Source organism: Tachypleus tridentatus, chromosome 7 (genome assembly GCF_004210375.1).
Source record: "Tachypleus tridentatus isolate NWPU-2018 chromosome 7, ASM421037v1, whole genome shotgun sequence".
NCBI lineage: Eukaryota > Metazoa > Arthropoda > Merostomata > Xiphosura > Limulidae > Tachypleus > Tachypleus tridentatus.
Window position 1 is genome coordinate 67,752,718 of NC_134831.1, and position 21,676 is coordinate 67,774,393.

Sequence of the window (21,676 nt, forward strand, 5' to 3'; positions counted from 1 at the left end):
GACTCTCTTCCAGGCCACAAAAGGTGATCATGAATCAATTTACATGAAAGTAGATTTCAAAGTTTAAATGCCGTTGCGTGAAGATAATAGCTGAATGGGTAGAGGCCCATGCCCTCTAGAACTGGGAAAAATATTGGTGAAGCAAGACAACTCCTCCATCATGATACAAGGAGAAAGTCAGGCACATACAAAAAACAGTAGCTGAAACCAAGCAAAATTTTGGTGTGGCCCAAATAGACTTTAAGGTATCCTAAACTACTATCTGAAAGAGAACAACTGAAAGTTTTTTCCTGAAATTAGGGTGAATAGAAATAAGTCTTGACTACTTTCTGACTTAAATATATATTTTATTTGCATTATATATTCAGCGGTTTTTACGTGCTGTATTTTTAATTTAGTACCACCTGTCTTCCATAAGCGTTCATAAGTGCAAAAGACAGGCTATATTAGGTCCCTGTTTTTCACATGTATGTGTGAGTGTAGAAGACAGGTGTACACAATTAAAAACCAGGCAAAAAATTTTGTTTGCTTTGTTGTTGTTTTTATTTCGCGCAAAGCTACTCGAGAGCTATCTGCGCTATGTCCCTAATTTAGCAGTGTAAGACTAGAGGAAAGGAAGCTAGTCATCACCACACATCGCCGACTCTTGAACTTCTCTTTTACCAACGAATAGTGGGATTGACCGTCACATTATAACGCACCCACAGCTGAAATAGTGAGCATGTTTGGTGTGATGGTGATTCGAACCAGCGACCCTCAGATTACGAGTCGAATACCTTAACCCACCTTGCCATGCCGTGCCTTACATTAAGAGCATTTGTTCCAAAAGAGAAACTTTTTTTATTTGAATTATGGTATCATCGTCGTCGTTTGTACGAATCTACTGAACAAACTCTTGCACATAAAATATGTAATAAAGTCCATGAATTGAATGGATTATCATTACAATTGAAAGAATAACTTGAAATCCTAGAAACTTGCAAAACTCTGAATACAGGACGAGAAATTCCTTTTTACATTAAAACGTAAGAAAATCACCATACATTAGTCGTGACTAATGGTATGAATTTGTGGTTAAAGTGCTTGATTCGCAATTGCGTGTCATGGATTTGAAAACCCTCACTGAACCTATTCGTCCCATCACATTATTTTGTTAAAATGTCTATGTTCGTCGAGCAAATATCAGTGTATAGCATGTCGGAATGTGTATCGAAGGTTACATGGCTCTTGTCACTTTATTAGGAAAAAAAAAAAAAAAATCTCGTTCCGCACTTTGGAATCCTTAATGCGTTATACGAGATACTGTCAAATCTTCCAGTCTATTAGTTCCAAATTAAGGACGGCTAGCACAGACAGCCCTTTAATAGCTTTATTTCAAAAATAAATAAATAACAATAAAGTGTTGATGCTTTATGTTCTCACAGCTTTTTCTTTGTAATTATGTGATATCATATTGTATATTATTTTATGTGTAGTATATGACGTCTCCCTACGCGGCATTTTTGACCAATAAAATACATGATTAGCAGCACGTGACTTAGGGGTATTAATACTTTGCGCGCTGAACTTACACGGATTTGATTAGGAAGAAAGTAGGATATTTTGGAAATTTTGATTTTGTGAGGCGCTGTCTTTTTGAATTATAAGAGATGGGTGATCACGATAATCAGTACAATGGAGGGGATTATGGTGATGAGAACCAACAGTATGGTGAATATGCTGAGGGTCAGTATGAACAGTATCAAGAACAAGACGGCATGGACACCTCTGATAATCAAGGCGGAGATGTTTCTAACACTGGTGGTGGAACAACTGGTCAAACAGATAGTGTGAAAGAAGATGATAGGTAACTTAATAGTCTTGAAACGTAAAATTAATGTCGAAACGATTTACATTTTCAGGCTTACGAGCTGTATGTTAACTTCAAGTAAAGTTAAAATAAAAGATGTAATTTAGGAAATTTATGGATAGAGTGTACATAACGCAACACCCAAAATGGCGGTCTTTGTTTGACGCCATATTGCTAATACGAATGCCGGCGAGTTCCTCGTGGTGTTAAGCGCCGCTGTTAGGGTATTCATTGTCACCAAGTGTTAATCTTGTGAATGGATTCTCGTGTACTAGCCGCTAGGAATTTACAAGTGTAATGTAATTTTAAGATTACTGGAAGAGGGGCGTAAACTTTAAGCATACAAAAGACAACTTTATTTATAATGTTAACAATGGAAGTTTAAGTGAAATGTGAATTTTATTCACTAAGTTATAAATCATTAAATGTTTTACTCGCATGAAAGCAAAATAGTTAAAAAACTGAATTTAGGTATATTAGGAACATTAATGTTAATCGTATGGTAAATAATTTCTACACCTAATGATAGTTTCCGAAGAATATTGTAATGAAAATGACTCGTAAAACATCACCAGTACTAACATTATTTTAAGATTCTTGGTGACTTACAAAATGGTTTAACAGTCGTATACACGTAATTTTTTAAATGAAAAAAAAAGTATGGTGGTTTCGTTATTTTCCAATTCTGTAAAGTATAAAGTAGTTTGACTTTATGAGACAACCGAGATACTATTAAGGGGAGTAATAGTCCTCTTGAAGTGTGAATTGCTATTTCTAAGGTTATGTTTACATTTTTGTATCTTTCTTATTTAATTTGAAGTACTAAAGCTAATAGTAATAAGTAATGTTGTGCATAATATTTAGAATATTACATGTCTTATGACTGTGAATATTAACTGTAATGAATACCATATTTTTCTGATATTGTTTTAATTGTACAAGTCTTAAGTCATGATTGTGAAAGCAAAATAGACAAGAGTTTATTGATTTATAATTGCACTATAATAAAGCGATCTCTGACTTGACTAGTGCACTGGCTAAACTGCTTACAGCCATTTAAATCTAAGACTTTGATGTATTTCTTGCAAATTTGTCAGAGTGTAGATTATTTTGTGATGAATCTAACAGTGCAGGATCATCTGAAACAGAGAAGTACTATGGTGATTTTTGTGGAGTTAATGAAAGCAAAGTTTTGCTGAAAACTGATTTTGTTCATTATTTATTCTAATGTAATTTCACTGAGAACATACTGCTTTTCTTCAAAATCATATATCAATCATTTGAACTTTGTATACTTGTGAGATGTGTCTGTTTCAATGCCAAAGCTAACATGAACATGCAACGTTGTTAAATGTTTGGAATGTTACCGGTGTAGCAGGTGTGGATATTGCAACACGATCCACATGACTAAAACAGTAACACATAAGAGATTAAGTTTTATCTCTGACAGTGATGAGACAAGTAAAGGAATGCCATCCATGAAGCCTGGGTATTTTCTGTTCCAGAAGAGAACACTGATTGTGAAAAGAGAAGGTGTGAGAAAGACCAATAGTTAAGGAGCTATAAACAGTGTTGGACATAACCCAAAGCCACTAGACTTTGTGTACCTCTCTTAACACATCAGCCTTCTAGTGGCAGGTAAATAAATGCTCAGTTATTTGCAGCCTCCCCATCCTTAGTTTACTTGTGCTCCTACATATTTGTTGGGATCTCTTTTCATTTAGCAAAACTTAATTTCTGTTGGTTAAGTCAGAGATTGTGTACTAAACTAATCTTTTCTATTTGATAATTAACAAGTTTATGTACTTGTATTAGTTTATCATTTTCAAATTATAATTCTGTGCTTAAAAGATATTCTGAAGCACAGTATTATATTTAGTAAACAATATATTTATGTTAATAGCTAAAGCTGGTATTAATATTATTATTCCTGTTAAGTCAAAAGATGAGAAATATTGCTGGTTACTGTCTTGGTTTGAAGACTGCAAATCATCTTGTTGTGCCAACTAAAGTTCTGTAGTCTGCCATCTTACTAGTGCTCTTGGGTTTCATCAGTGACTTGTAAGTTGTATATTTGCTTAAAATGATGTATAATATGCCATTTTGCACTTGTTTATAAGGTACAAGTGTCTGATATGATAATTTCACATCAAAGGTTTGTTAGTGTGTGTATGTGTATGTAAATATGAAAAAATTATCTGAGTAAATTAATAAAACTTTATATGGTTACAGTTTTGCTACTAAGCAAAGTCAAATTGGGTGAAGTTCCTTCAGAGTTCAATATTTTGGATGTGATGATTTTGTCACTGAGACATACTTGTTGTAATAGTTTTGTGACAGCTGTTAAACTTGTGTACTATTTACAACAATTAGTTTAGCACCAGATGTTTTTTTTTTCTTGAAAAGCAGGAGTGATTTTTTTACTAACTTGGTTATACTGCACTAAGTTTTTAATAAAGCTGACTAAATTGTATTTCAGGTGGAATTGAAAAGCAGTACTTTACTGATTTCTCTGTTTAATCATGTTATTTTTTGCTTTTGACTCATTAGAATTGTTTTTTTTTTTTCTCACCACTTCATAAAGTATGACAAGTGTGCTAACTGCTACTACTGTAGGTCCAGAACGAAATGTAAATCCTAGTCTTTGTGAAAGTTAGCTTACTGAAACTGATCTAAATTACACTATGTAACACAAATTTTGTTCGTGGATAGTAGGTATTATTTCTTAATTGCGTATGTTGTAAAAGTGCAGAAAATGGCCATTATTCCCTTCAAACTTTGCTTTTGTGACTTGGATAATGAAATTTAGAAATTAACCTATTATCTGTGTAAAAACAGGCAAATTTTCATTTATGTAATAAAACAACATATGAATCTAGATTTACATGTATTTATACTAAAGTTATTCAAAAATGTTTAGAAGTGAGTAGTTTTTCAAGATTTGCAACTGTAATGTAAATTACTTTCACATATCAACCCCCACATATAGTCTTGGCATTCAACTTTGTTAGACCAAGATTACCTGATCAAGTTATTGAGGTCTCTTTGGTTGGGGTAGTATGGGTTTCTTTCACTAGCTGCACCTCTGAAACTGTAATCTGAATTTTCTGTGTCTACCTTCTCTTCTGATTTGCTGCTTTCTCTCTTGTGGAGTGTGGCACTGGGGAGATGGATGATGGAAGGTCTGGATACATGATGGCAGGTACATTCTTGCCAGCCCGATATTTGGAAGGGTCCACCATGCAGAAGTAGCAGTTGCTTGAGTGGTCAGTGGGTTTATTCCCAATTCTTGGAATAGCAAACTTCACGGCTCTCTTTTCCCCTCTGTACCATGCTGCAAAAGAGCAAAATAAACTAATTATGAAGAATAAATTTATTTCATCCACAACTAATGTGTAAGAGGTTCATGCAAAATATTTTGATATTTTTTCTGTACTATTTGAAATTTAAAAAATATATATCTAAATTTTAAAAGGGCCTAAAAATTTGTGTAATATAAAATCTTGCTATTCAAGCAAGCAAAAATTATCTGTCTTACCTTCTAGAGTATTTTTGTTGTGCTCGTAAGTAAAATGATGTACCCAGGGTTTGTCTTGATCCCTGACAGGCATGTCGAAATATGCCTTGTAGGCTTCACACATTTTAGCAGATGCTGTCACAGAGTACTTTTTTGCTCTTGTCATGGTAAATTGGCCACATGTATAGCATACTGCAACTGGAGAATGCTTGCAGCTTCTTAATGCCATCTCTGATAAAATCAGATAGGTTTATGTGTTCACTTAGGCAGCTAGAGCTAAACTGAAGTTGTGTGGGTGAGCCTCTGTATATATACAGTTAGGACAGAAAGTGTTCATACCCATGCATCATGAGCAGTTTTTTCCTCATAACTTAAAAATATCATGATTAGGATAATGAAAGTATAGTGTATTATAAATATTATACTAACGCACATCTACATACATTTTTATGTAAATTGAATGACAGATAAACTGTTTATCAACAAATAACCAAACATAGGAGGGACAGAAAGTGTTTGTGCATCTACTTAAGGGTCAGTTGTGTAGCTTTTCAGGTGAATTACTCGGAGCAATTTCTCCTCATAGTCCTTCAAGATTGTTTGACAGTACCCAACTGGTATTTTCTTCCATCCTTCTTTACAGAAGGCTTCTAACTCTTGCAAGTTTTTTGGATGACACTGATGAATCCTGGTCTTCAACTCATGCCAAACGTTTTCAATTGGGTTGAGATCGGGTGACTTCGATGGCCACTCCAGAATGCTTATATGGTTCTTCTGCAACCAGGATTGCACATATTTCGATGTGTGATTAGGGTCATTGTCGTGCTGGAAGATCCAACAATGCCCAAGCTGCAAGTTCCGAGCATCATTCTTGATATAAGTGCCTAATATATCAACATACTCTTTTTTTTTTTTTTTTTTCATGATTCTGTTGATGCAGTGAAGGCTGCCTACACCAGAAGAGCTGAAGGAACCCCATAGCATGATCAAGTCACCTCCATGTTTAACTGTAGGAACGGTGTTCTTTGGAAGATTTCGCCCCCTCTTTCGGTAAATATAGCGAACATCATTGTGGCCGAAAAGCTCGATTTTAGTCTCATCTGACCAAAGAATACTCTTCCAATAGGTAAAGGGTTTATCTAATATGTTTTCTTGCAAGTGTTAAACAAGGGTTCCTACTAACTTCTCTGAGAACTTTCCTCTTGCTTCTCTGGAATTTTGGTGGGGCATCTGGAACAAGGGAGGTTAGCAGTTGATTCTGTAAGTATAAACTTGGCAATTATGTTGTGTACAGTAGATTTCGGCACATTAAGTTGTGTAGCAATACCGGAAAGAGACACATGAGACTTCTACTTTACAATAATTTGAATTTTTAAATCACTGGACAGTTGTTTCCTGTTCGCCATGATGACCAAGCAGACAATGACGGAGACAGAGCTAAATTGCCAGAAGTAAATGTTTTGCTGGCTAAATTCCAATAAATATGAACCCAGTGTCTAGTTCTGGAATGGTATAATGTAATTTATTGGCCAAACTAAACAAAATGTTTATGGGAATATCAGTTTTTTCACACATTCTAAACTGTATGAACACTTTCTGCTTCTCCTATTTTTTGTTATTTGTTTATAAACAGTTTATTTGTTGTTTGATTTATATAAAAATCTGTGTAAATGTGTGTTAGTACAATAATTATAATATACTATACTTCTATTAGCCTACTAGTAATACTTTTTATGTTATGAGCAAAAAACTACTCTGGATGCAGGGGTATGAACACTTTCTGTCGTAACTATATATATATATATTACTATGGAAAGTTCTAGAAAATTCTGAAAGGTTCTTGAAAATTCCTGTAAGTTCGAGAAAATTCTCTATCAGCTACTCAGCACTGAATCTACCTAGAATGTTCTGGAAAATGGGTAAATTTGAAAATTTTGTTACCAGGTCATAAAAGTAAAGTTTGAAGAGAAAAATTGGTCTTTTCCATTTACTTTAGACATAAGCAATTGGGAAATAATACTTTTATGCTCAGGGGCAAGAAAAGGTAAAAATTTTGTTACTTTATGTTATTTGTATCACATACTATTGGTTCTTGGTCATGTCTCAGGGCATTGATCAGCCATTTCTTACTGAGCTAATATATTTTTATTTGTGTAATTTTTAACTATTTGGATTCATGAACAGTTAAAGCACAGACAGATGTTGAAACCTTTAAGCTTGTTTTCCAGTACTATTAGGGAAAGTACATTTTTAAGAAATATTAGAATGATGACAGAACAACTAATGTTCTATTGCATCATTTACAATATGGTATAATCATGGGCAAGAAAATGTTCTGTTTTTTGTGTTGTTTTTGCTTATATTTGCACTTATGTGGAGTTAGCAACAGGATTGTTAAGGTACTACATGTGTGAAAGGGCTCGTTTGATTCTTGGTGATGGCAAATTTTTATAATTCTGTAAAGTTTTATGTAATTTACAATGTATATTCCTTACAGGTCAAGAAATGGCAAGTGGATAAAAAAAAAGATCATGAATGTGCAGTAGATGGGAATAGGCCTAGCAAAATTCAAAATACAATTTTTTTTTATTTTTTTTAAATGTAGCTCTCTCTGTAGATTCATTCCAGAAAATATTGCATGGCCCTTTTTGTGTTTGAATGGTATCATAATTCTTAGGTTGCCTCAGGAAAAATAGTACTAAGTCAGTTATTAATAACTAAAACAAAATTTGCTTGTATTCATCACATTTCTGAAAGGAAAATATTCCTATTCTAGATTTTTAAGTATGAGCTGTGAGTTTAACAGGAAAAAAATAATTTCCTTCATTGTATTTTGAAACTTTTATGTCTACTTTTTCTGTTGCCAGAATGTTGTGGAATATTTAAACTGAGTGATTTTACTATGGTTTATGAAGGCTGTACAGAATTGTTTCCCTTCATAAAATAAATCCTTGAGTTTAGAGTTTTGAAAAACCAGTAGTTTTTCAAAGGTTACTGTTAGTGTTTTTTCAGATCGTTTTTTGTTGTTGTTGTTTATGTGGTTTTCATTGCAATTACATCATTAATTATGTTTATTGTTTGTGATAATAAAAGTGTGTTCCCATTCCATTCATTTGAATACCAACCTTCCATCTCTCTCCTTTTATTTCCAGTGTTTCTTAATGTTGTTGTAGTTGGTATAACCATTGTACTGTACAGTAGTTGATAGTGATTTGGTTATGTGATAAATGTCACAAAAATAATGAACTTATCATAATTAACATTTATGATTATTTTCAGTTATTCTATCTATGCATGATATATGGAAGAACAGTTGATTAATGAGCCCAACAATTAATTGATTTACAAATTCCTATGGCTACCCAGTTTTAAATCCCATAGTGCAAAATTACATGTTTTAAAATGTGGACATTCAGTGTAAAAGCAGTATGTAACTTTGATCAGTGTTTGTTTTCCATAAATTCCTAGTGCTAAATGCATATGTCATTCTTTTGTATTAGGTAGGTTCTCAATAATGTTAAAAGAATAATTATAATATTCTTATAATGTTAAAAGAATAATTATAATATTCTTATTCAAAGTAAAATCTTTACGCTGTTTCAAGTAGCTTAAGTGTAACATGTTTTACTTGTGACATATAAATAAGTGGCATAGAACATGAGTACATTACAGTTTGTGGAGAACTGTAGCTGTTGTTACCATGGCATGTATACATAAGTTACTGTGTTGTTATGAATGTTTATCAAATATTTAATGGCTTGTATAGTAACAATTAGTTACAGTAGTTCAACAAATAATCATTGGACTTTCCATTCTTTTGCATTTGGTTTTAGATTTGTGTACTGCTGTTAGTGGTAGAGTATTTAGATTTTAAGTTGCACCTACATAAATCCTAAGTACATGTCTAAAAAGGTATTTCATTGTATGAGTTACTGTTTAAGATACATTTGTGTTCAGCCTTGGTCTCCTTATCTTAGGACACTGAATTGTTAGCAAGGGTTCAGAGGAGGGCTGTTGGTGTAATACATGGGATATAGAGAGTCAAATAAGGACTGATTGATATTCTTGTATTTTTTTGAATGAAAATGGTAGTGGAGAATTTTATTAGTGTTTAAAGATTTTGGAAGGAACTTGATGTTGGTGCAATACTGTTTTTCTACTTATTGGTGAAAGCAGTACAACTGGTGAGGTGAAAATCACTTTCAACTAATGCAGCTTTTTTTATAACAGGGTGATTATTCTTTGAAATGGGTTGCTTTTGGGTGTGTTGGATTTAAATTTAAACAAAATAATTAAAACAAGATTACAGCAGGCAGTTCAGACTATCAGTACTTGCAAACATGGCTAGCAAGTGACCATTTAGTCCTTCAAATATGCCCTAACAAACATATTCTTGGAAAGAAATAACACTTCATTTTTCTTAGAAGTCTAATATTTTCTTTACCCACTGTGTATGACACAGTTTACATGTTTTACAGAGGTATGTTCAGCATATAATTTATCAACGTATGTGAATAAACTTGGCATTAGAACATATGTACTATTCAAATATTTCTATTAGACAGGTTTAATTTCCTTAATTTCAAAGCAAAATATTAATGTTTGGCTTTTCACTTTTCTTGTAATATGAGTATACCCTGTTATCCTGCTTGTGTAGCTTTAGTAGTAGTGCTTTAAATGTATTAACATGAACACAAACTATAAATTATGACAAGGTAAATTATCCAATTTCAGTGTTCTAACTTCCATTTGCTGAAAAATCAACATATTTGTTCAACCTGAAGTAGAAGCTGTATCCATTTTTAACACAGGGCAGTTCTTGAGTATTTTCTCTTGATGTATATATTTGAAACTGGTACAACGATTTTTGTTTTCTCTTCCTAATTGAAGTTTGACACCATTTTTTGATTTGGATTGTAGTGGGTTTGTAACTTTCTTGACAGTTTATAACATATATTACATTCCATTGACCTCTGGTATGCTTAGGGTCCTGAAATATAACAAATCCAGGCTTGAAAAATATTTGTTGTAATCTGATTGACTCTGAAATTGAGGTTGTTGTTTTCTTTTGATACTGTGCTCTGTGAAATTTATATTTACCAATATTCTGTTCCATCTTAACATAATTTGCCAACTTTAAAAATTATTCCTGTATTATGTTTTTCTTTTCTCAGAAATTCTTGTCTGCAGTGATGTGGTTGGGCATCAACTGATTACCATTTTGGCAGTTCAGTGCATTGAGATCTGATAACATGGCTTATTTTGTTGCAAAGACTCTTCACACTAAATTAGCAAATACATGATCTAGCAGGGGAGAATTTACTATTGACAAGCATAAATCAGCAGTGTGGCAGACAAATCAGTTCAGTTTATCTGTGTGTGAACAAAATGTGGATTAGAATCAAAGCAATTAAAATAAAATTTGGAAACTTATTTACTTGGTAAAAGAGATGAAGTGCAAAAGCAGAACTGGAAACTTGTTGGCATGAGTCAATTCAACTCTGTCAGTCTTCTTGAAATAATAAATGTTGATAGCAGTTGTATTCATGATTTATTGCATAACATTTTAGGTTATGATGGAACTATTAGTATTCAAAAAAAAAATTGCCAACCAATTTGGGGGAAAAATTACTAGTCACATTTTAAATCAGTTTAAAGTTAGAGCAAACAAATATTTTTAAGTCTGGTCCAATCAACAAACACTTGCCAAAAACATGATTGATCATATTACTATAATTTAGTATTTTAAATGAATGTAGCAAGTGTTATGGTATTCTGTATGTTAAAATGAAATACACAAAATATGTATGCATATCAGGGGTGATAATGTTAGTGTAGGGTGATTTAAAATAAATACAGTTCATCAGTTAATCCAGAACACTACAAAAATTGTTAATTGACGATAGAAATATCTCAACTACCATCATATTCTACAACCAGCCTGAGTCCTGGTATTGGATGAAAAGCCTTATTAATACTAGGAATTACATATTTAATAGGTTTTGGAATATGTATTGAAGTTACTTTATTTAATATTTTTAACTTAAAACAATGTCTTGCATAAACAGGTTAAACAGTGGAATTCATGTTTTGAAGGCAAAACCAGAGCATTACTTAATACTAATTTGTAGTTTTCTAACCCCATTTTAAGGTTATCAATAATCTTAACTTTTTTTTTACAAACCTTTAACTTTCACAAAAGCAACTTACTAATTACATAATTTGTTGACAGGCTGATCTAAGATTAAGTTCATTGACAATAGATCTCTTCGTTTTTGCTATGATCCATTGGTTTCTGGAATAGAAAAGTGAAAATTAAAAACATGATTTCAGTTTGCAGGGCTGGGAAAATTTTTTTTTTTTTTTGTAATTCAATTTTTATTAAATAATGACACCTAAATGCAGAATGTTCATGGAACTAAGTATCTTTTTTAATCTCTGTTTTTGTATATTAAATATATTTTTGATTTAACAGTGTATAAAATCTAAAAATAAAATATTTTTAGTTTTAAAGATCTTTGTATACCTTTTTAACATTGCTGCACAAACCATTAAATTAAAATGTGGTTTTAATAATTTATTGATTTATCAGATGTCAATTCTGAAACATTGTTCGGTACTTTCATTGATTTGAATGTTTTATTTAAAGTGTTTTTTGCTCTTGTGTTGGCAGTGGTGGATCGATATACCCCCAGTGGAGGCGCCTTCTGTTCTAGAGGGGGTCTGTTGATTCTCACACAAAAGGCTCCTTAAGTCCTGAGCAGTATCTTGTATTATTCACTTATACTTACAGTATAATTCCAGTAATTAACATTATTATTATATTATGACTACAAAAATTGTGATTATAAGTGGGTCTAGAACAAACATGATTTAAAATGCTGTTTATTCTAAACATGTAAGTGGGTTGCATGATGTGTATAAAATTTAAATATTAAGAATAAAAAAAAAAAGTTAAAAGGGTGGGATGAAGTGGGCCTCCACTAAACCACCGTGACGACCCACCAGGCATGGATGTGCAGACGTCACAGTTCATCCACGGCAGGAATCTTTTTTGCACCGTAGCCAAGATGTTGGAACATGGTTTTTCGGCCTCCCTCATCTCGGGACTGAAGCAGACTGAACTGGAAGGAGCTTTCACCACAGCTTGGTAAAAGTGAAGCACACCTAACCTTTTACATAGGTGTAAATACTGTTGAAAAAAGTTCACAGAAATAGGTGCTCAGTAATTCCCAATACTTTTTCATTACAGACTCTGAGCATATTCAAAGACTTAATTTATACAAAACTTGTAAAGTAAACATTTTGAATGTTTGTCAAATAAAATGTGAAAGTAATTGGGTGTCTGATGTAAACTCTTTTTAACAGGACTTATGTAGGATGTCCAGAAGCAATCTTTGGCACTGAAGTTTACCCAGTGTAAAAGGGTGGCCCATATTATATCCTGAAACTACAAGTAATTGTAATGTAAATGTTTGGTTTTTCAGATTTCATTATGCTAATTTATTTTCCCTTTCAAATAAAACTTTTCAGAGGCCATCTTAAGCATTAAGACCTGATTATGGTCTGCTTAAATAAAGATTTAAAGGTAAAGTAACTTGTAGGGGCTTTTATTTTTTATTGTATTAATTTCACAGTAAAATTTTTTATTGATTTTTATTATTTATATTCTTTGTAGGAAACTGTTTGTTGGAGGTGTGAGTTGGGATACCTCATCAAGTAAGTATTACAGTATTAAACACAATTACATAAGCTCAAATATGCTAGTATTGATGAAGCAGCTGGAATTTAAAAAAAATTATTTATAGTTTAATTAGACAGATAAAGTATAATATTTTAGAGACATTCTATCCTAAAGTCTGATATACTTTAGGGCAGTGGTGTGCAAACTTCTTGTAGCTGTTGGGGGGGGCACAAAAATGTGAAGAATAAAATCGTCTCATAGTTGTTTCACACAAGATGGACATCGCATTTAATAACACACAAATAACAATTACATCAAAGACTTTGCACATTATTCTAAGAAATGTTATGATACGTCAACTGTCACAAAGTCAGTGCAATGGATGATGCTGCATGTCATCTACAAACTTAGAAATGTCCGGCTTGATGTTTGACGTTGAAAGATGCAAAACTGCTTCCAGATGATCATCAATAAGTTGATTGCTAATGTTGTTTTTGTTAAATAGCATGCAGTTCATCAGATGCCTGGAGATCAGTATGTTTGAGCTGATATTCTGCTGACAAGTCATCCACTGACACACTGAATGGATCAGCAAAAAGTTTCATCAACAATCTGCATAGGTCAGACTCATGAAACTGTGAGTTGAAGGATTGAATCAAGGTATCTAGCTTCTTAACATAAACTTGTGTGTCAATGTCCTGATTTTTCTGTAGCTGTGACCGAAAAGTGGGAAAGTGCACGAAGTTGCCTGATGCTGCTGGAACAACTGCAACTTTGTTCTGAAAGCTGAGACGTGATTTGTAAGCTGATTTTTGCCTTGTAACTTCAAATTTAGATCATTCAAGTGTTGTGTCATGTCGACCAGAAAGGTCAAATAAGCTTGCCATGCTGGATAAGTCATGGAAATCACTTCTGTGTCTTTGTTCTTGCTTCTGAGAAATTCTATCACCTCATCAATCATCTCCCAGAATCTTCTGAGCATCTTCCCTTGACTCAGCCAGCATACTTCACAGTGATACACAAGGTCACCATAGTCTGAATCATTTTCTTCAAGAAGACTTTAAAACTGGTGGTGTTTGAGCCCTCGTGATTTGAAGAAATTAATGGTTTTTGTCACTAATGCCATCAGTGCCTGAAGTTCTTTACTGCACAGGTTCTGTTGGTGATTAATACAATGCAAGTTCACCAACTGTCTGTTCTGCTTTCCTCAATGCTTCATCAACAGTGTTAACAGCCCGCTACTTTCTTTGGTCATGGCTGGTGCTCCATCAGTTGTCACCCTTACCAGTTTTGTGAAATCCAATGAAACACTACTACACGGTTGTACTGTCTTCTCGTATAGAGCAGAACCAGTTGTCTAACCCTTCATGGAACCCATGCCGATTAGTTCCTCTGTGATATCAAACAATGACGACACACCACGAACAAAAACTAGTAGCTGTGCTGTTGAACTGATGTCAGTCGACTCGTCTGCTGCCAAAGAGAGGTAGACAAAGTTGGCTGCTTTATTTGTAAGCTGCCTTGTCATGTCTGCTGAGAGGTGTGAAATTCTTGATTGAACTGTCATACGATTCAAAGCCACCGTCTGTAGCTTGCAAATTGCTTCCGGACACAACTTTTCCGATGCAATAATCATACATTGCTTGACAAAATCACCATCAGTGAACGGTCAGCCAGATTTTACTATCATCAACGAAATATCGTAACTGACCTCACATGCTGCATCTAAATCTGCTGACTGCTTTGAGAAAACGTTCTGCTAGTGATTCAGCAACCGTCACAGAGATTCAATTCGGGCTGTTCGTTCATCACCGACAACATTGTGGGAAATCTTTATGCTTTGACCCATAATAACTTTATATTGGATACCTTTGCTACTGTCGAATGACACAGCAGATAAATCACATTCTTCTGTTGTTGAACAAAACAGTATTGCACAGTCCAATCATTATGAAACTGCCAGTTTTCATCATCAACTTTTCTTTTATGATTAGCTGCCACTTTTGTTACGAAATAATATCAAAATAGGGCTCATAAGTAAATCTCAAAAACAATTGGAACGCGTGAGATTTCGTAATTACGGAAATATTATGTCATTGCGCCAATGATTAAATGCCTATGCATTAATGAGATTTGCTTATTAAATTTTCTTTATTGCTTGAACACGAATATGGAACCATCCAGTATCTAAACTAATGCATATTTTTCTATAGCTCTTAATCTTCGTGCAGGCACGAACTCTGACTTTCCCTTTGGACATCGCGGGCCACTTGGCAACTCGTCGTGGGCTAGACTTTGTGCACCACTGCTTTAGGAGTTTGAAATGCTCATTTGGTGACTAGATTATTTTTAGACAACCAACATGTATGGTCTACTTTGCTTTCACCCTTAAGTGATTTTTATTGGCTGTATTTTAAAAAGTGGACAGGTATTTTTGTAAAATTTAGCCACAGTTCATTTCTGATACATTATTACTATATACAGATGCAGAAGTTGTTGCTCATTTTTCTTGGATCATAAAATATGAACTTTGTACTCATTTGCTTCTTGCTGTAGGATGCTAAGAATTTTCAAATTTTGCTTGAATCTGTTACATTCAACATACCACATGATACAAAAATGATGTTTAGGATTTCTTCTTTAATATTTTAAATAATGGATGATAAAATCTGAATTGTAATTACAATTTTATACAGTAAAATTGATACGATTAAATGGGAGGTTTCTTGGGGAATGCTGTGCTGCGATGTTAGCTTGTTAACCCTAACTAGCTCGGTGATATATTGCTTTCTTTCTTTTTCAAACATTAGTAAGGCTATGAAATTTACAATATAACTGAAACTGTTAGAAGCCAAGTCTGTGCAAGTCACCTAATTACAATTGTTTCTTACAATTTAGTGAAGATATATTTGAGGTAGTGTATGTATAGTTTCATGGTTAGTTTAAATGAAGAAGCTTGTATGCATACTTTAGACTTATGGGTGGAAGTAGGGTAGAGAGAGATACATTCAGTTTTGACAAGTCCTTTCATCCATTATCAGGACTCTGCAGGCTAGCTGGTATGGAGAAATATGTTGATTTTATAAAGTATATACATATGTACAAAATATTGTATTATTTCTTTTTTCCAGATGAGATAAAAGACTATTTTTCCAAGTTTGGAGAAGTTTCTGATGTAAATATAAAAACTGATCCAGCTACGGGGAAATCTCGGGGGTTTGCCTTTGTCACATTCTCTGCAGTAGAACCAGTTGAATCGGTAAAGATTAATGTTGTGTGTATGGGTGAAAGATTATGTTATGTAACTTTATCAGAAGGCCTTTTAGTTTTCCTGTCAGCAGAACTATTGGATGTATCCCAGTTGTAAATGTCTTAAGATTTACAATGTTTAGTTCAAATGGTTTTGATTACTTTTAATGACAATGTTACATTAAAAATGTAGTTTTACTTTTTTAACACAAGTCTTTGTTGCATGTCACACTATATAAATATTAAAAAGAATGCAGTGATACACAAAGTTCTAGTGTGTGATCATTCTAGTAGTTATCTATTTACAATTGGTAGATCTGTGTTTTAAGAACAAAATAGTGTTTAATTAGGCTTTACAGCTTCTTTGAATTTAGATTGAAAATTATTTTGTGTATTGCATCTATATTATTTAGGTTTTGGCAGTTAGCAGTCATGTGATAAAAGGAAAGCAGGTTGATCCCAAGAGAGCAAAAGCTAAACCTGGTGTTAAGAAGATATTTGTTGGAGGGCTTGATCCTGCTATGCCCGAAGCTGACATCAAGGCTCATTTTGAGCAATATGGGAAGGTTTGTAGTCCTAGTTATTTCAGTATGAATTATATTTTGAAAAGATACTTTCATGTATTGGATTTTTATAATTTCTTTCAAGGAAGTAAATTGTCTTAAATGATGGCATTTTGTCATTATTTTACACCCTTTTTAAAACCTTAAGGCTGTTTAAGGATTGCAGAAATTATAATTTCTCTTGTTTTCTTTTCTTCAGAAATGTTACTTTAAGGAATTTTTAAAAATATCTTATATTCACAATTTCCACTCTTTACGTATACAGCTTATTTTGATTTATTTACTTGGCTTTTTAAGGTGTAAGTTTTTTCTTTCCAAAAAGGAATGTGTGTGCAATTTCTCGTACACAGGCATACTGCTCAGCATAGTTTGTATATTCAAACATCTCGCTAGGTTTAGCTTTTTAGTTTTTTTCTTCAAGCTTGTTATCAAAATAATATTTTATATACATGTGCGCATTTTATAACATAAATAACACAGTCTACTAAAACAGTTTCTAAAAACGTTTTTAGTTATTTTGATTTACTTTGCAACCACCTTGAAATTATAAATATTAATGCAGGAAAAGTAGCTTCAAAATTTATCAAACTTTTAGTACATATTACAAGTCATTGTACACAAAAGATTGATTATTTGTGATAAAGATTTGTGAATTCATGAAGTTATGGTTTGACCTAGTAGTAGGCTAACCATGTATTCAGGGTTTTTGTTGTCGAGATCATTAGTTTTACATTCCTAACTGATTATGCAAAATAACTTAAGTACTAAGAATAACCCTATTAGAACTTAGGGTTAATTATTATTGGTCTAACTGCAAAAAGAACAATACCTAAGTGCAAGTACTTTTTTTTGGTTTTTTCTTAAGTAACTTACAGTGTAACTTGTTAGGTTGTACAAGGCGACAAAGAATAAAAATACATAAATTTCAGTGAAGTGTGTTTGTGTGTTGTATAATTCATTAATTTGTGAGAAAGTGACAAACTGAAACTTTAGAGCTGTAATTTTGCTATGTCATATATAGGTGAATTCTTAAAATGCATGTTTCAATACTAATAGTTGGTAATTTATCCATTTTTCAGAGATTGTGTTCTAGAAATAAAACTTCAAATTAATATTTTAGCATTTTAAACCTTGTTTTTCTGTAAACAGTTTCCCATTAATTATGGCATTCAGAAGTTTTATGTGCACGAGGTAAAGAAAAGATTATGCAGTCTTCAAAATAAGTTATCAGTTGCACGAGGACTTCTGTTTTTAATTTTGCTTTTTTGTCTCATGTGTATGCAAGGGTTAACATTTTTGTTTTCTAGCTAAGAAAAAAAGTTGTGTGAGCAAACTGAATAAAATAGTACAAGTAACTAGTATTTCTATTGTAGTTTAAGAGATTTTTTTTTTTCCCATGGTGATCCAGATTGATGAATGTGTTTTGTATTTATGACTATTTTCCTAACTTAATTTCTTAGGTTGAAAATGTTGAATTACCATTTGACAAAGTGAAAAATCAGCGAAGACAGTTCTGTTTTATCACCTTTGAATCTGAGGATGCTGTTAATGAAGTTTGTAAACAACCAAAACAGACCGTAGGGAGTAAAGAGTGTGATGTTAAAAAAGCCACAATGAAGCCTGACCCGAGAGCTATGCGAGGTAGTTTTATGGGTGGCGGCTGGGGAGCACCTCGTGGTCGAGGGAATGGAAGAGGACGTGGTCGAGGAAGTTAGTTGTTTTTTTATATATAACTGGATTGTTTTTCTTCCAGAATCATTAAAGTTTTGGTTAAGTTTGCACATATGTTATTGGGTGTCCTATAAAATATTGTGATGTAATAGTTCTTGTAAAAATAAGAACATTGTTCTGTTTAATGTTTATGTGCATTATGGGGTCACAGTGTGCATGTCACAACCTTTTCTGTACAGTTATATTCAAAATTTAATTAAACAACTTGTTGGTGTTTACAAAAAAGCTGCTGTGATAGATGGCTTTTGTTATACTCTTAAGAGCAGGTAAAAGCAATAACTTTAAATGACATGAATGTGGAAAACTATTAACTTTGACTTCAAGGATTATTTGTTTTTGATACATTATTAGTTATTCTAGAAATAAAAGTGGGGTAATTTAGATTATTTTCTGTTTTTCAACTTGTTTTATTGTACATAGATGGTTTGTTACAGTTAGTGTCAATGTAGAAAAAGATTTATTAGGAACAGATATCTCTTTTGGCAGCTTCTATAATTATAGCTTAACAGTAATTGGATTTGTGCAGTGCACCAGTGCTATTCACATGGGGCTAAAAGCTGTTTACTGCACAGTTGATGCAAGGTGATTTTTGTTGTTCCACAGGTTTTAATGCCAGTCCCTGAAAATTGGTTCCTGTTTTGTTTTTTTCTCTTAGCTTTCCAACAGCAAGGATGGGGAAACCAAAGTTATGGTGGTTATGGTCAGGGATATGGAGGCTATAACCAAGGATATGGAAACTATGACTACAGTGGTTATGGTAGCTATGGTGGTGGTTATGGCAGTAACTACAGTGGGTATGACTACAGTGGATGGGGTTATGGGCAAGGTTATGGTACGTGGTTACTGTAAAATAATTTTTCATGCAATTGTGATATTTTAACAAATCATTTGGATCTTAAGTATTTCAAAAGTTTAATGACTTGAAGTATGTAATGCATAGTTATGGTTATTTAAATATTAAATGTTGTTTTTTCTTTATAATTTTAAAATATTACTGTTACATTTTTAAACAAAAAAACAGATGATACACTTGTGTAAATACTGCCTGTTTTTTCCCAGGTCAACAGAACAGTAGCTATGGCAAAGTTCGCAGAGGAAATTCAGTTGGTTACCACCCTTACCGCTAATAAAGTAAAAAGATTTGTGTGCTGTGTGTGATCTTAATGTCCATTTTGTCAGTAGTTTGTTTTTTTAATACATATTTGTGATCATGATGTAAATAGTGACAGTAATAAAACTTTACACCTTGGTATTACTTCCTCATCAAGTTAGTGTTGATTGTTTCATTTCTTCTTAAATTATGCTTAAAGTGTGTGACACACTTTTAAATTAAAAATTCTTTGGTGTTTATAAGTGTTGTATCTGGCTCTTTATTTCAGTAAATTAAAATGGGAGAATCTTTCCTGAAAACTTGCTCTGTAATTCCAAAGTAAGATATTTGGTACTTGTCTATTCTTGGACTGACAGTTATATAATTCAAGTTTTTCTGTGTGTGTTTTTATAGCTGTGCTATTTGGTGGGTATAGTAAGTAGTCCAAGAGCTGGTAATGAGTGGTGCTGACTAGTTTAGATGTCTTCCCTCTTGTTTATTACTTCAGAATTGGGGAATACTTTTGTAGTTTTGCACGAAACGTAAACCAAACAAATGAACTTATTCAAATGATGAAACTCTTAGTGTTTCTGTAAGTGAGAAGAGTGTGAATTGGTTTGAGCAAATTGTAATAAACATTTGACTTTCCCTGTTTTTTGGTTAGTGAGTGGTTAACTATTGGAATTGTATTTTAGATTCAAAGAAATTAAATGTGAAATAGAAGTGAATTTCATCTCAGATGATGGTTTAACAAAAATATTTTTATTTAGTTTTAAAAAATTTTTGCTCAGCTCACTTAAATTTTATTGCACGTGACAAATGATTAGGTTTGAAGAAAGCTGTTTTTTCTGACAAGAAAGACTAAAATGAAAATGTGTTGCATTTAAAATTGGAAAGTCTTTATAAAATTTTTATATTAGAAGTCTTTATACTGATTTTATCTTTTACTTATTAGTATTAACTCCAAAGAGTAGTCCCCAGTAATATCTAATTTAAATAATTTATCTTGCACGTGGTATAAATAAGAAACTTAATGGTACCTTACATACTTGGTTTACCTTAAAAGTCTCAGGATTTATGTGAAAAGTCTTCAGGTGCAAGAAGAAATAATGTTAGATACTCCTAAATGTAATTGGACTAGGATACATCTGCATAATTATTCTATTTTTCATATGTAAATAAATGGACTCTTCTACATATGTATGGTTTGGAGGGCTACTAACAAAGTGTTTACGTAATATGAGATGGAAGGGAAAATATTTCATACTGAACACGTGACAATGCTCATAATTTTTGATAACAGTATAACTATGTACATGCATTATTTGAGTGTGATGCTTTCTAGTGCAAAATCTAATGAATGTAGTGATAAACAAGTGATTGTAATGGTGATGGTTGGTAAGAAAAGAGTGTTTCTAAAGAGTAGCAAAACTTTATTAATAAAGTATGAGTTAAACTACAGTTAGAGTAGAGAGAAAGGGTGCTGCACTGTCCACATCGTGAAAATAAACTTAATGCTTTTATTTATTTTTTGACAAATTTCATTCGTTTATAGTTGAATGGTTTACTATTATCTGTGTTAAGTGGATGAAACTGACATGAAAGAAAATAAGTTTTGCTATCTTAATAGTCACAACCCTTTCTCATATATATTTCAACGGTTACATTTGTTCAATACCACATATAAAATCACAAACACCTGTATGTTAGAACAGTTTTTACGCTGCAATCTTCATTTATTACATAAACGCCCCATGGTGGCTCAGCAAGAAATTGTGGGTCATATAACGACAAAAATGTGGAGTGGGCAAACTATAGATAAAAACCTAACGTGTAATTTCCTGCGTAACAAAGTATTACGATAAAACATCTGTGATTAACGAGTCTTTAAAAGAATAAATCATGTGTACTACGTAAACCATGACATCAGATGCATTATTTTCGAAACTAATATACACTGCCTGGTAAAATCTTAAGGCTAATGAACATAAAG

At 32.9% G+C, this 21,676-nt stretch overlaps 1 protein-coding gene across 6 annotated transcripts; it reads left to right on the top strand.

Annotated features, from left to right (window-relative positions):
• Positions 1-1,535: 1,535 nt before the first annotated feature.
• On the top strand, positions 1,536-19,860 carry LOC143255889 (heterogeneous nuclear ribonucleoprotein D-like). 6 transcript variants are annotated; one of them, XM_076512267.1, is made up of 9 exons: positions 1,708-1,846; positions 3,788-3,910; positions 12,040-12,516; positions 13,045-13,085; positions 16,182-16,309; positions 16,713-16,865; positions 18,323-18,572; positions 19,249-19,425; positions 19,653-19,860. In XM_076512267.1, exons 3-9 carry the CDS (start codon positions 12,377-12,379, stop codon positions 19,718-19,720), a joined length of 957 nt encoding a protein of 318 aa, XP_076368382.1. In that variant the 5' UTR covers positions 1,708-1,846; positions 3,788-3,910; positions 12,040-12,376; the 3' UTR covers positions 19,721-19,860. The 6 variants fall into 6 exon arrangements, with proteins under 6 accessions (XP_076368384.1, XP_076368380.1, XP_076368383.1 ...); XM_076512268.1 differs by lacking the exon at positions 3,788-3,910 and having other exon boundaries at positions 1,688-1,846; XM_076512269.1 differs by lacking the exons at positions 3,788-3,910; positions 12,040-12,516 and having other exon boundaries at positions 1,536-1,846; positions 19,661-19,860.
• The last annotated feature ends 1,816 nt before the right edge of the window (positions 19,861-21,676 follow it).

Bases quoted from the DNA above. Each gene is read 5' to 3' on its own strand.
- LOC143255889 (XM_076512265.1), top strand. From the start codon at position 1,650: ATGGGTGATCACGATAATCAGTACAATGGAGGGGATTATGGTGATGAG. The intron at 16,310-16,712 runs GTAAAGATTAAT...TATATTATTTAG, and splicing joins CAGTAGAACCAGTTGAATCG to GTTTTGGCAGTTAGCAGTCA. The intron at 18,573-19,248 runs GTTAGTTGTTTT...TTTTTCTCTTAG, and splicing joins AAGAGGACGTGGTCGAGGAA to CTTTCCAACAGCAAGGATGG.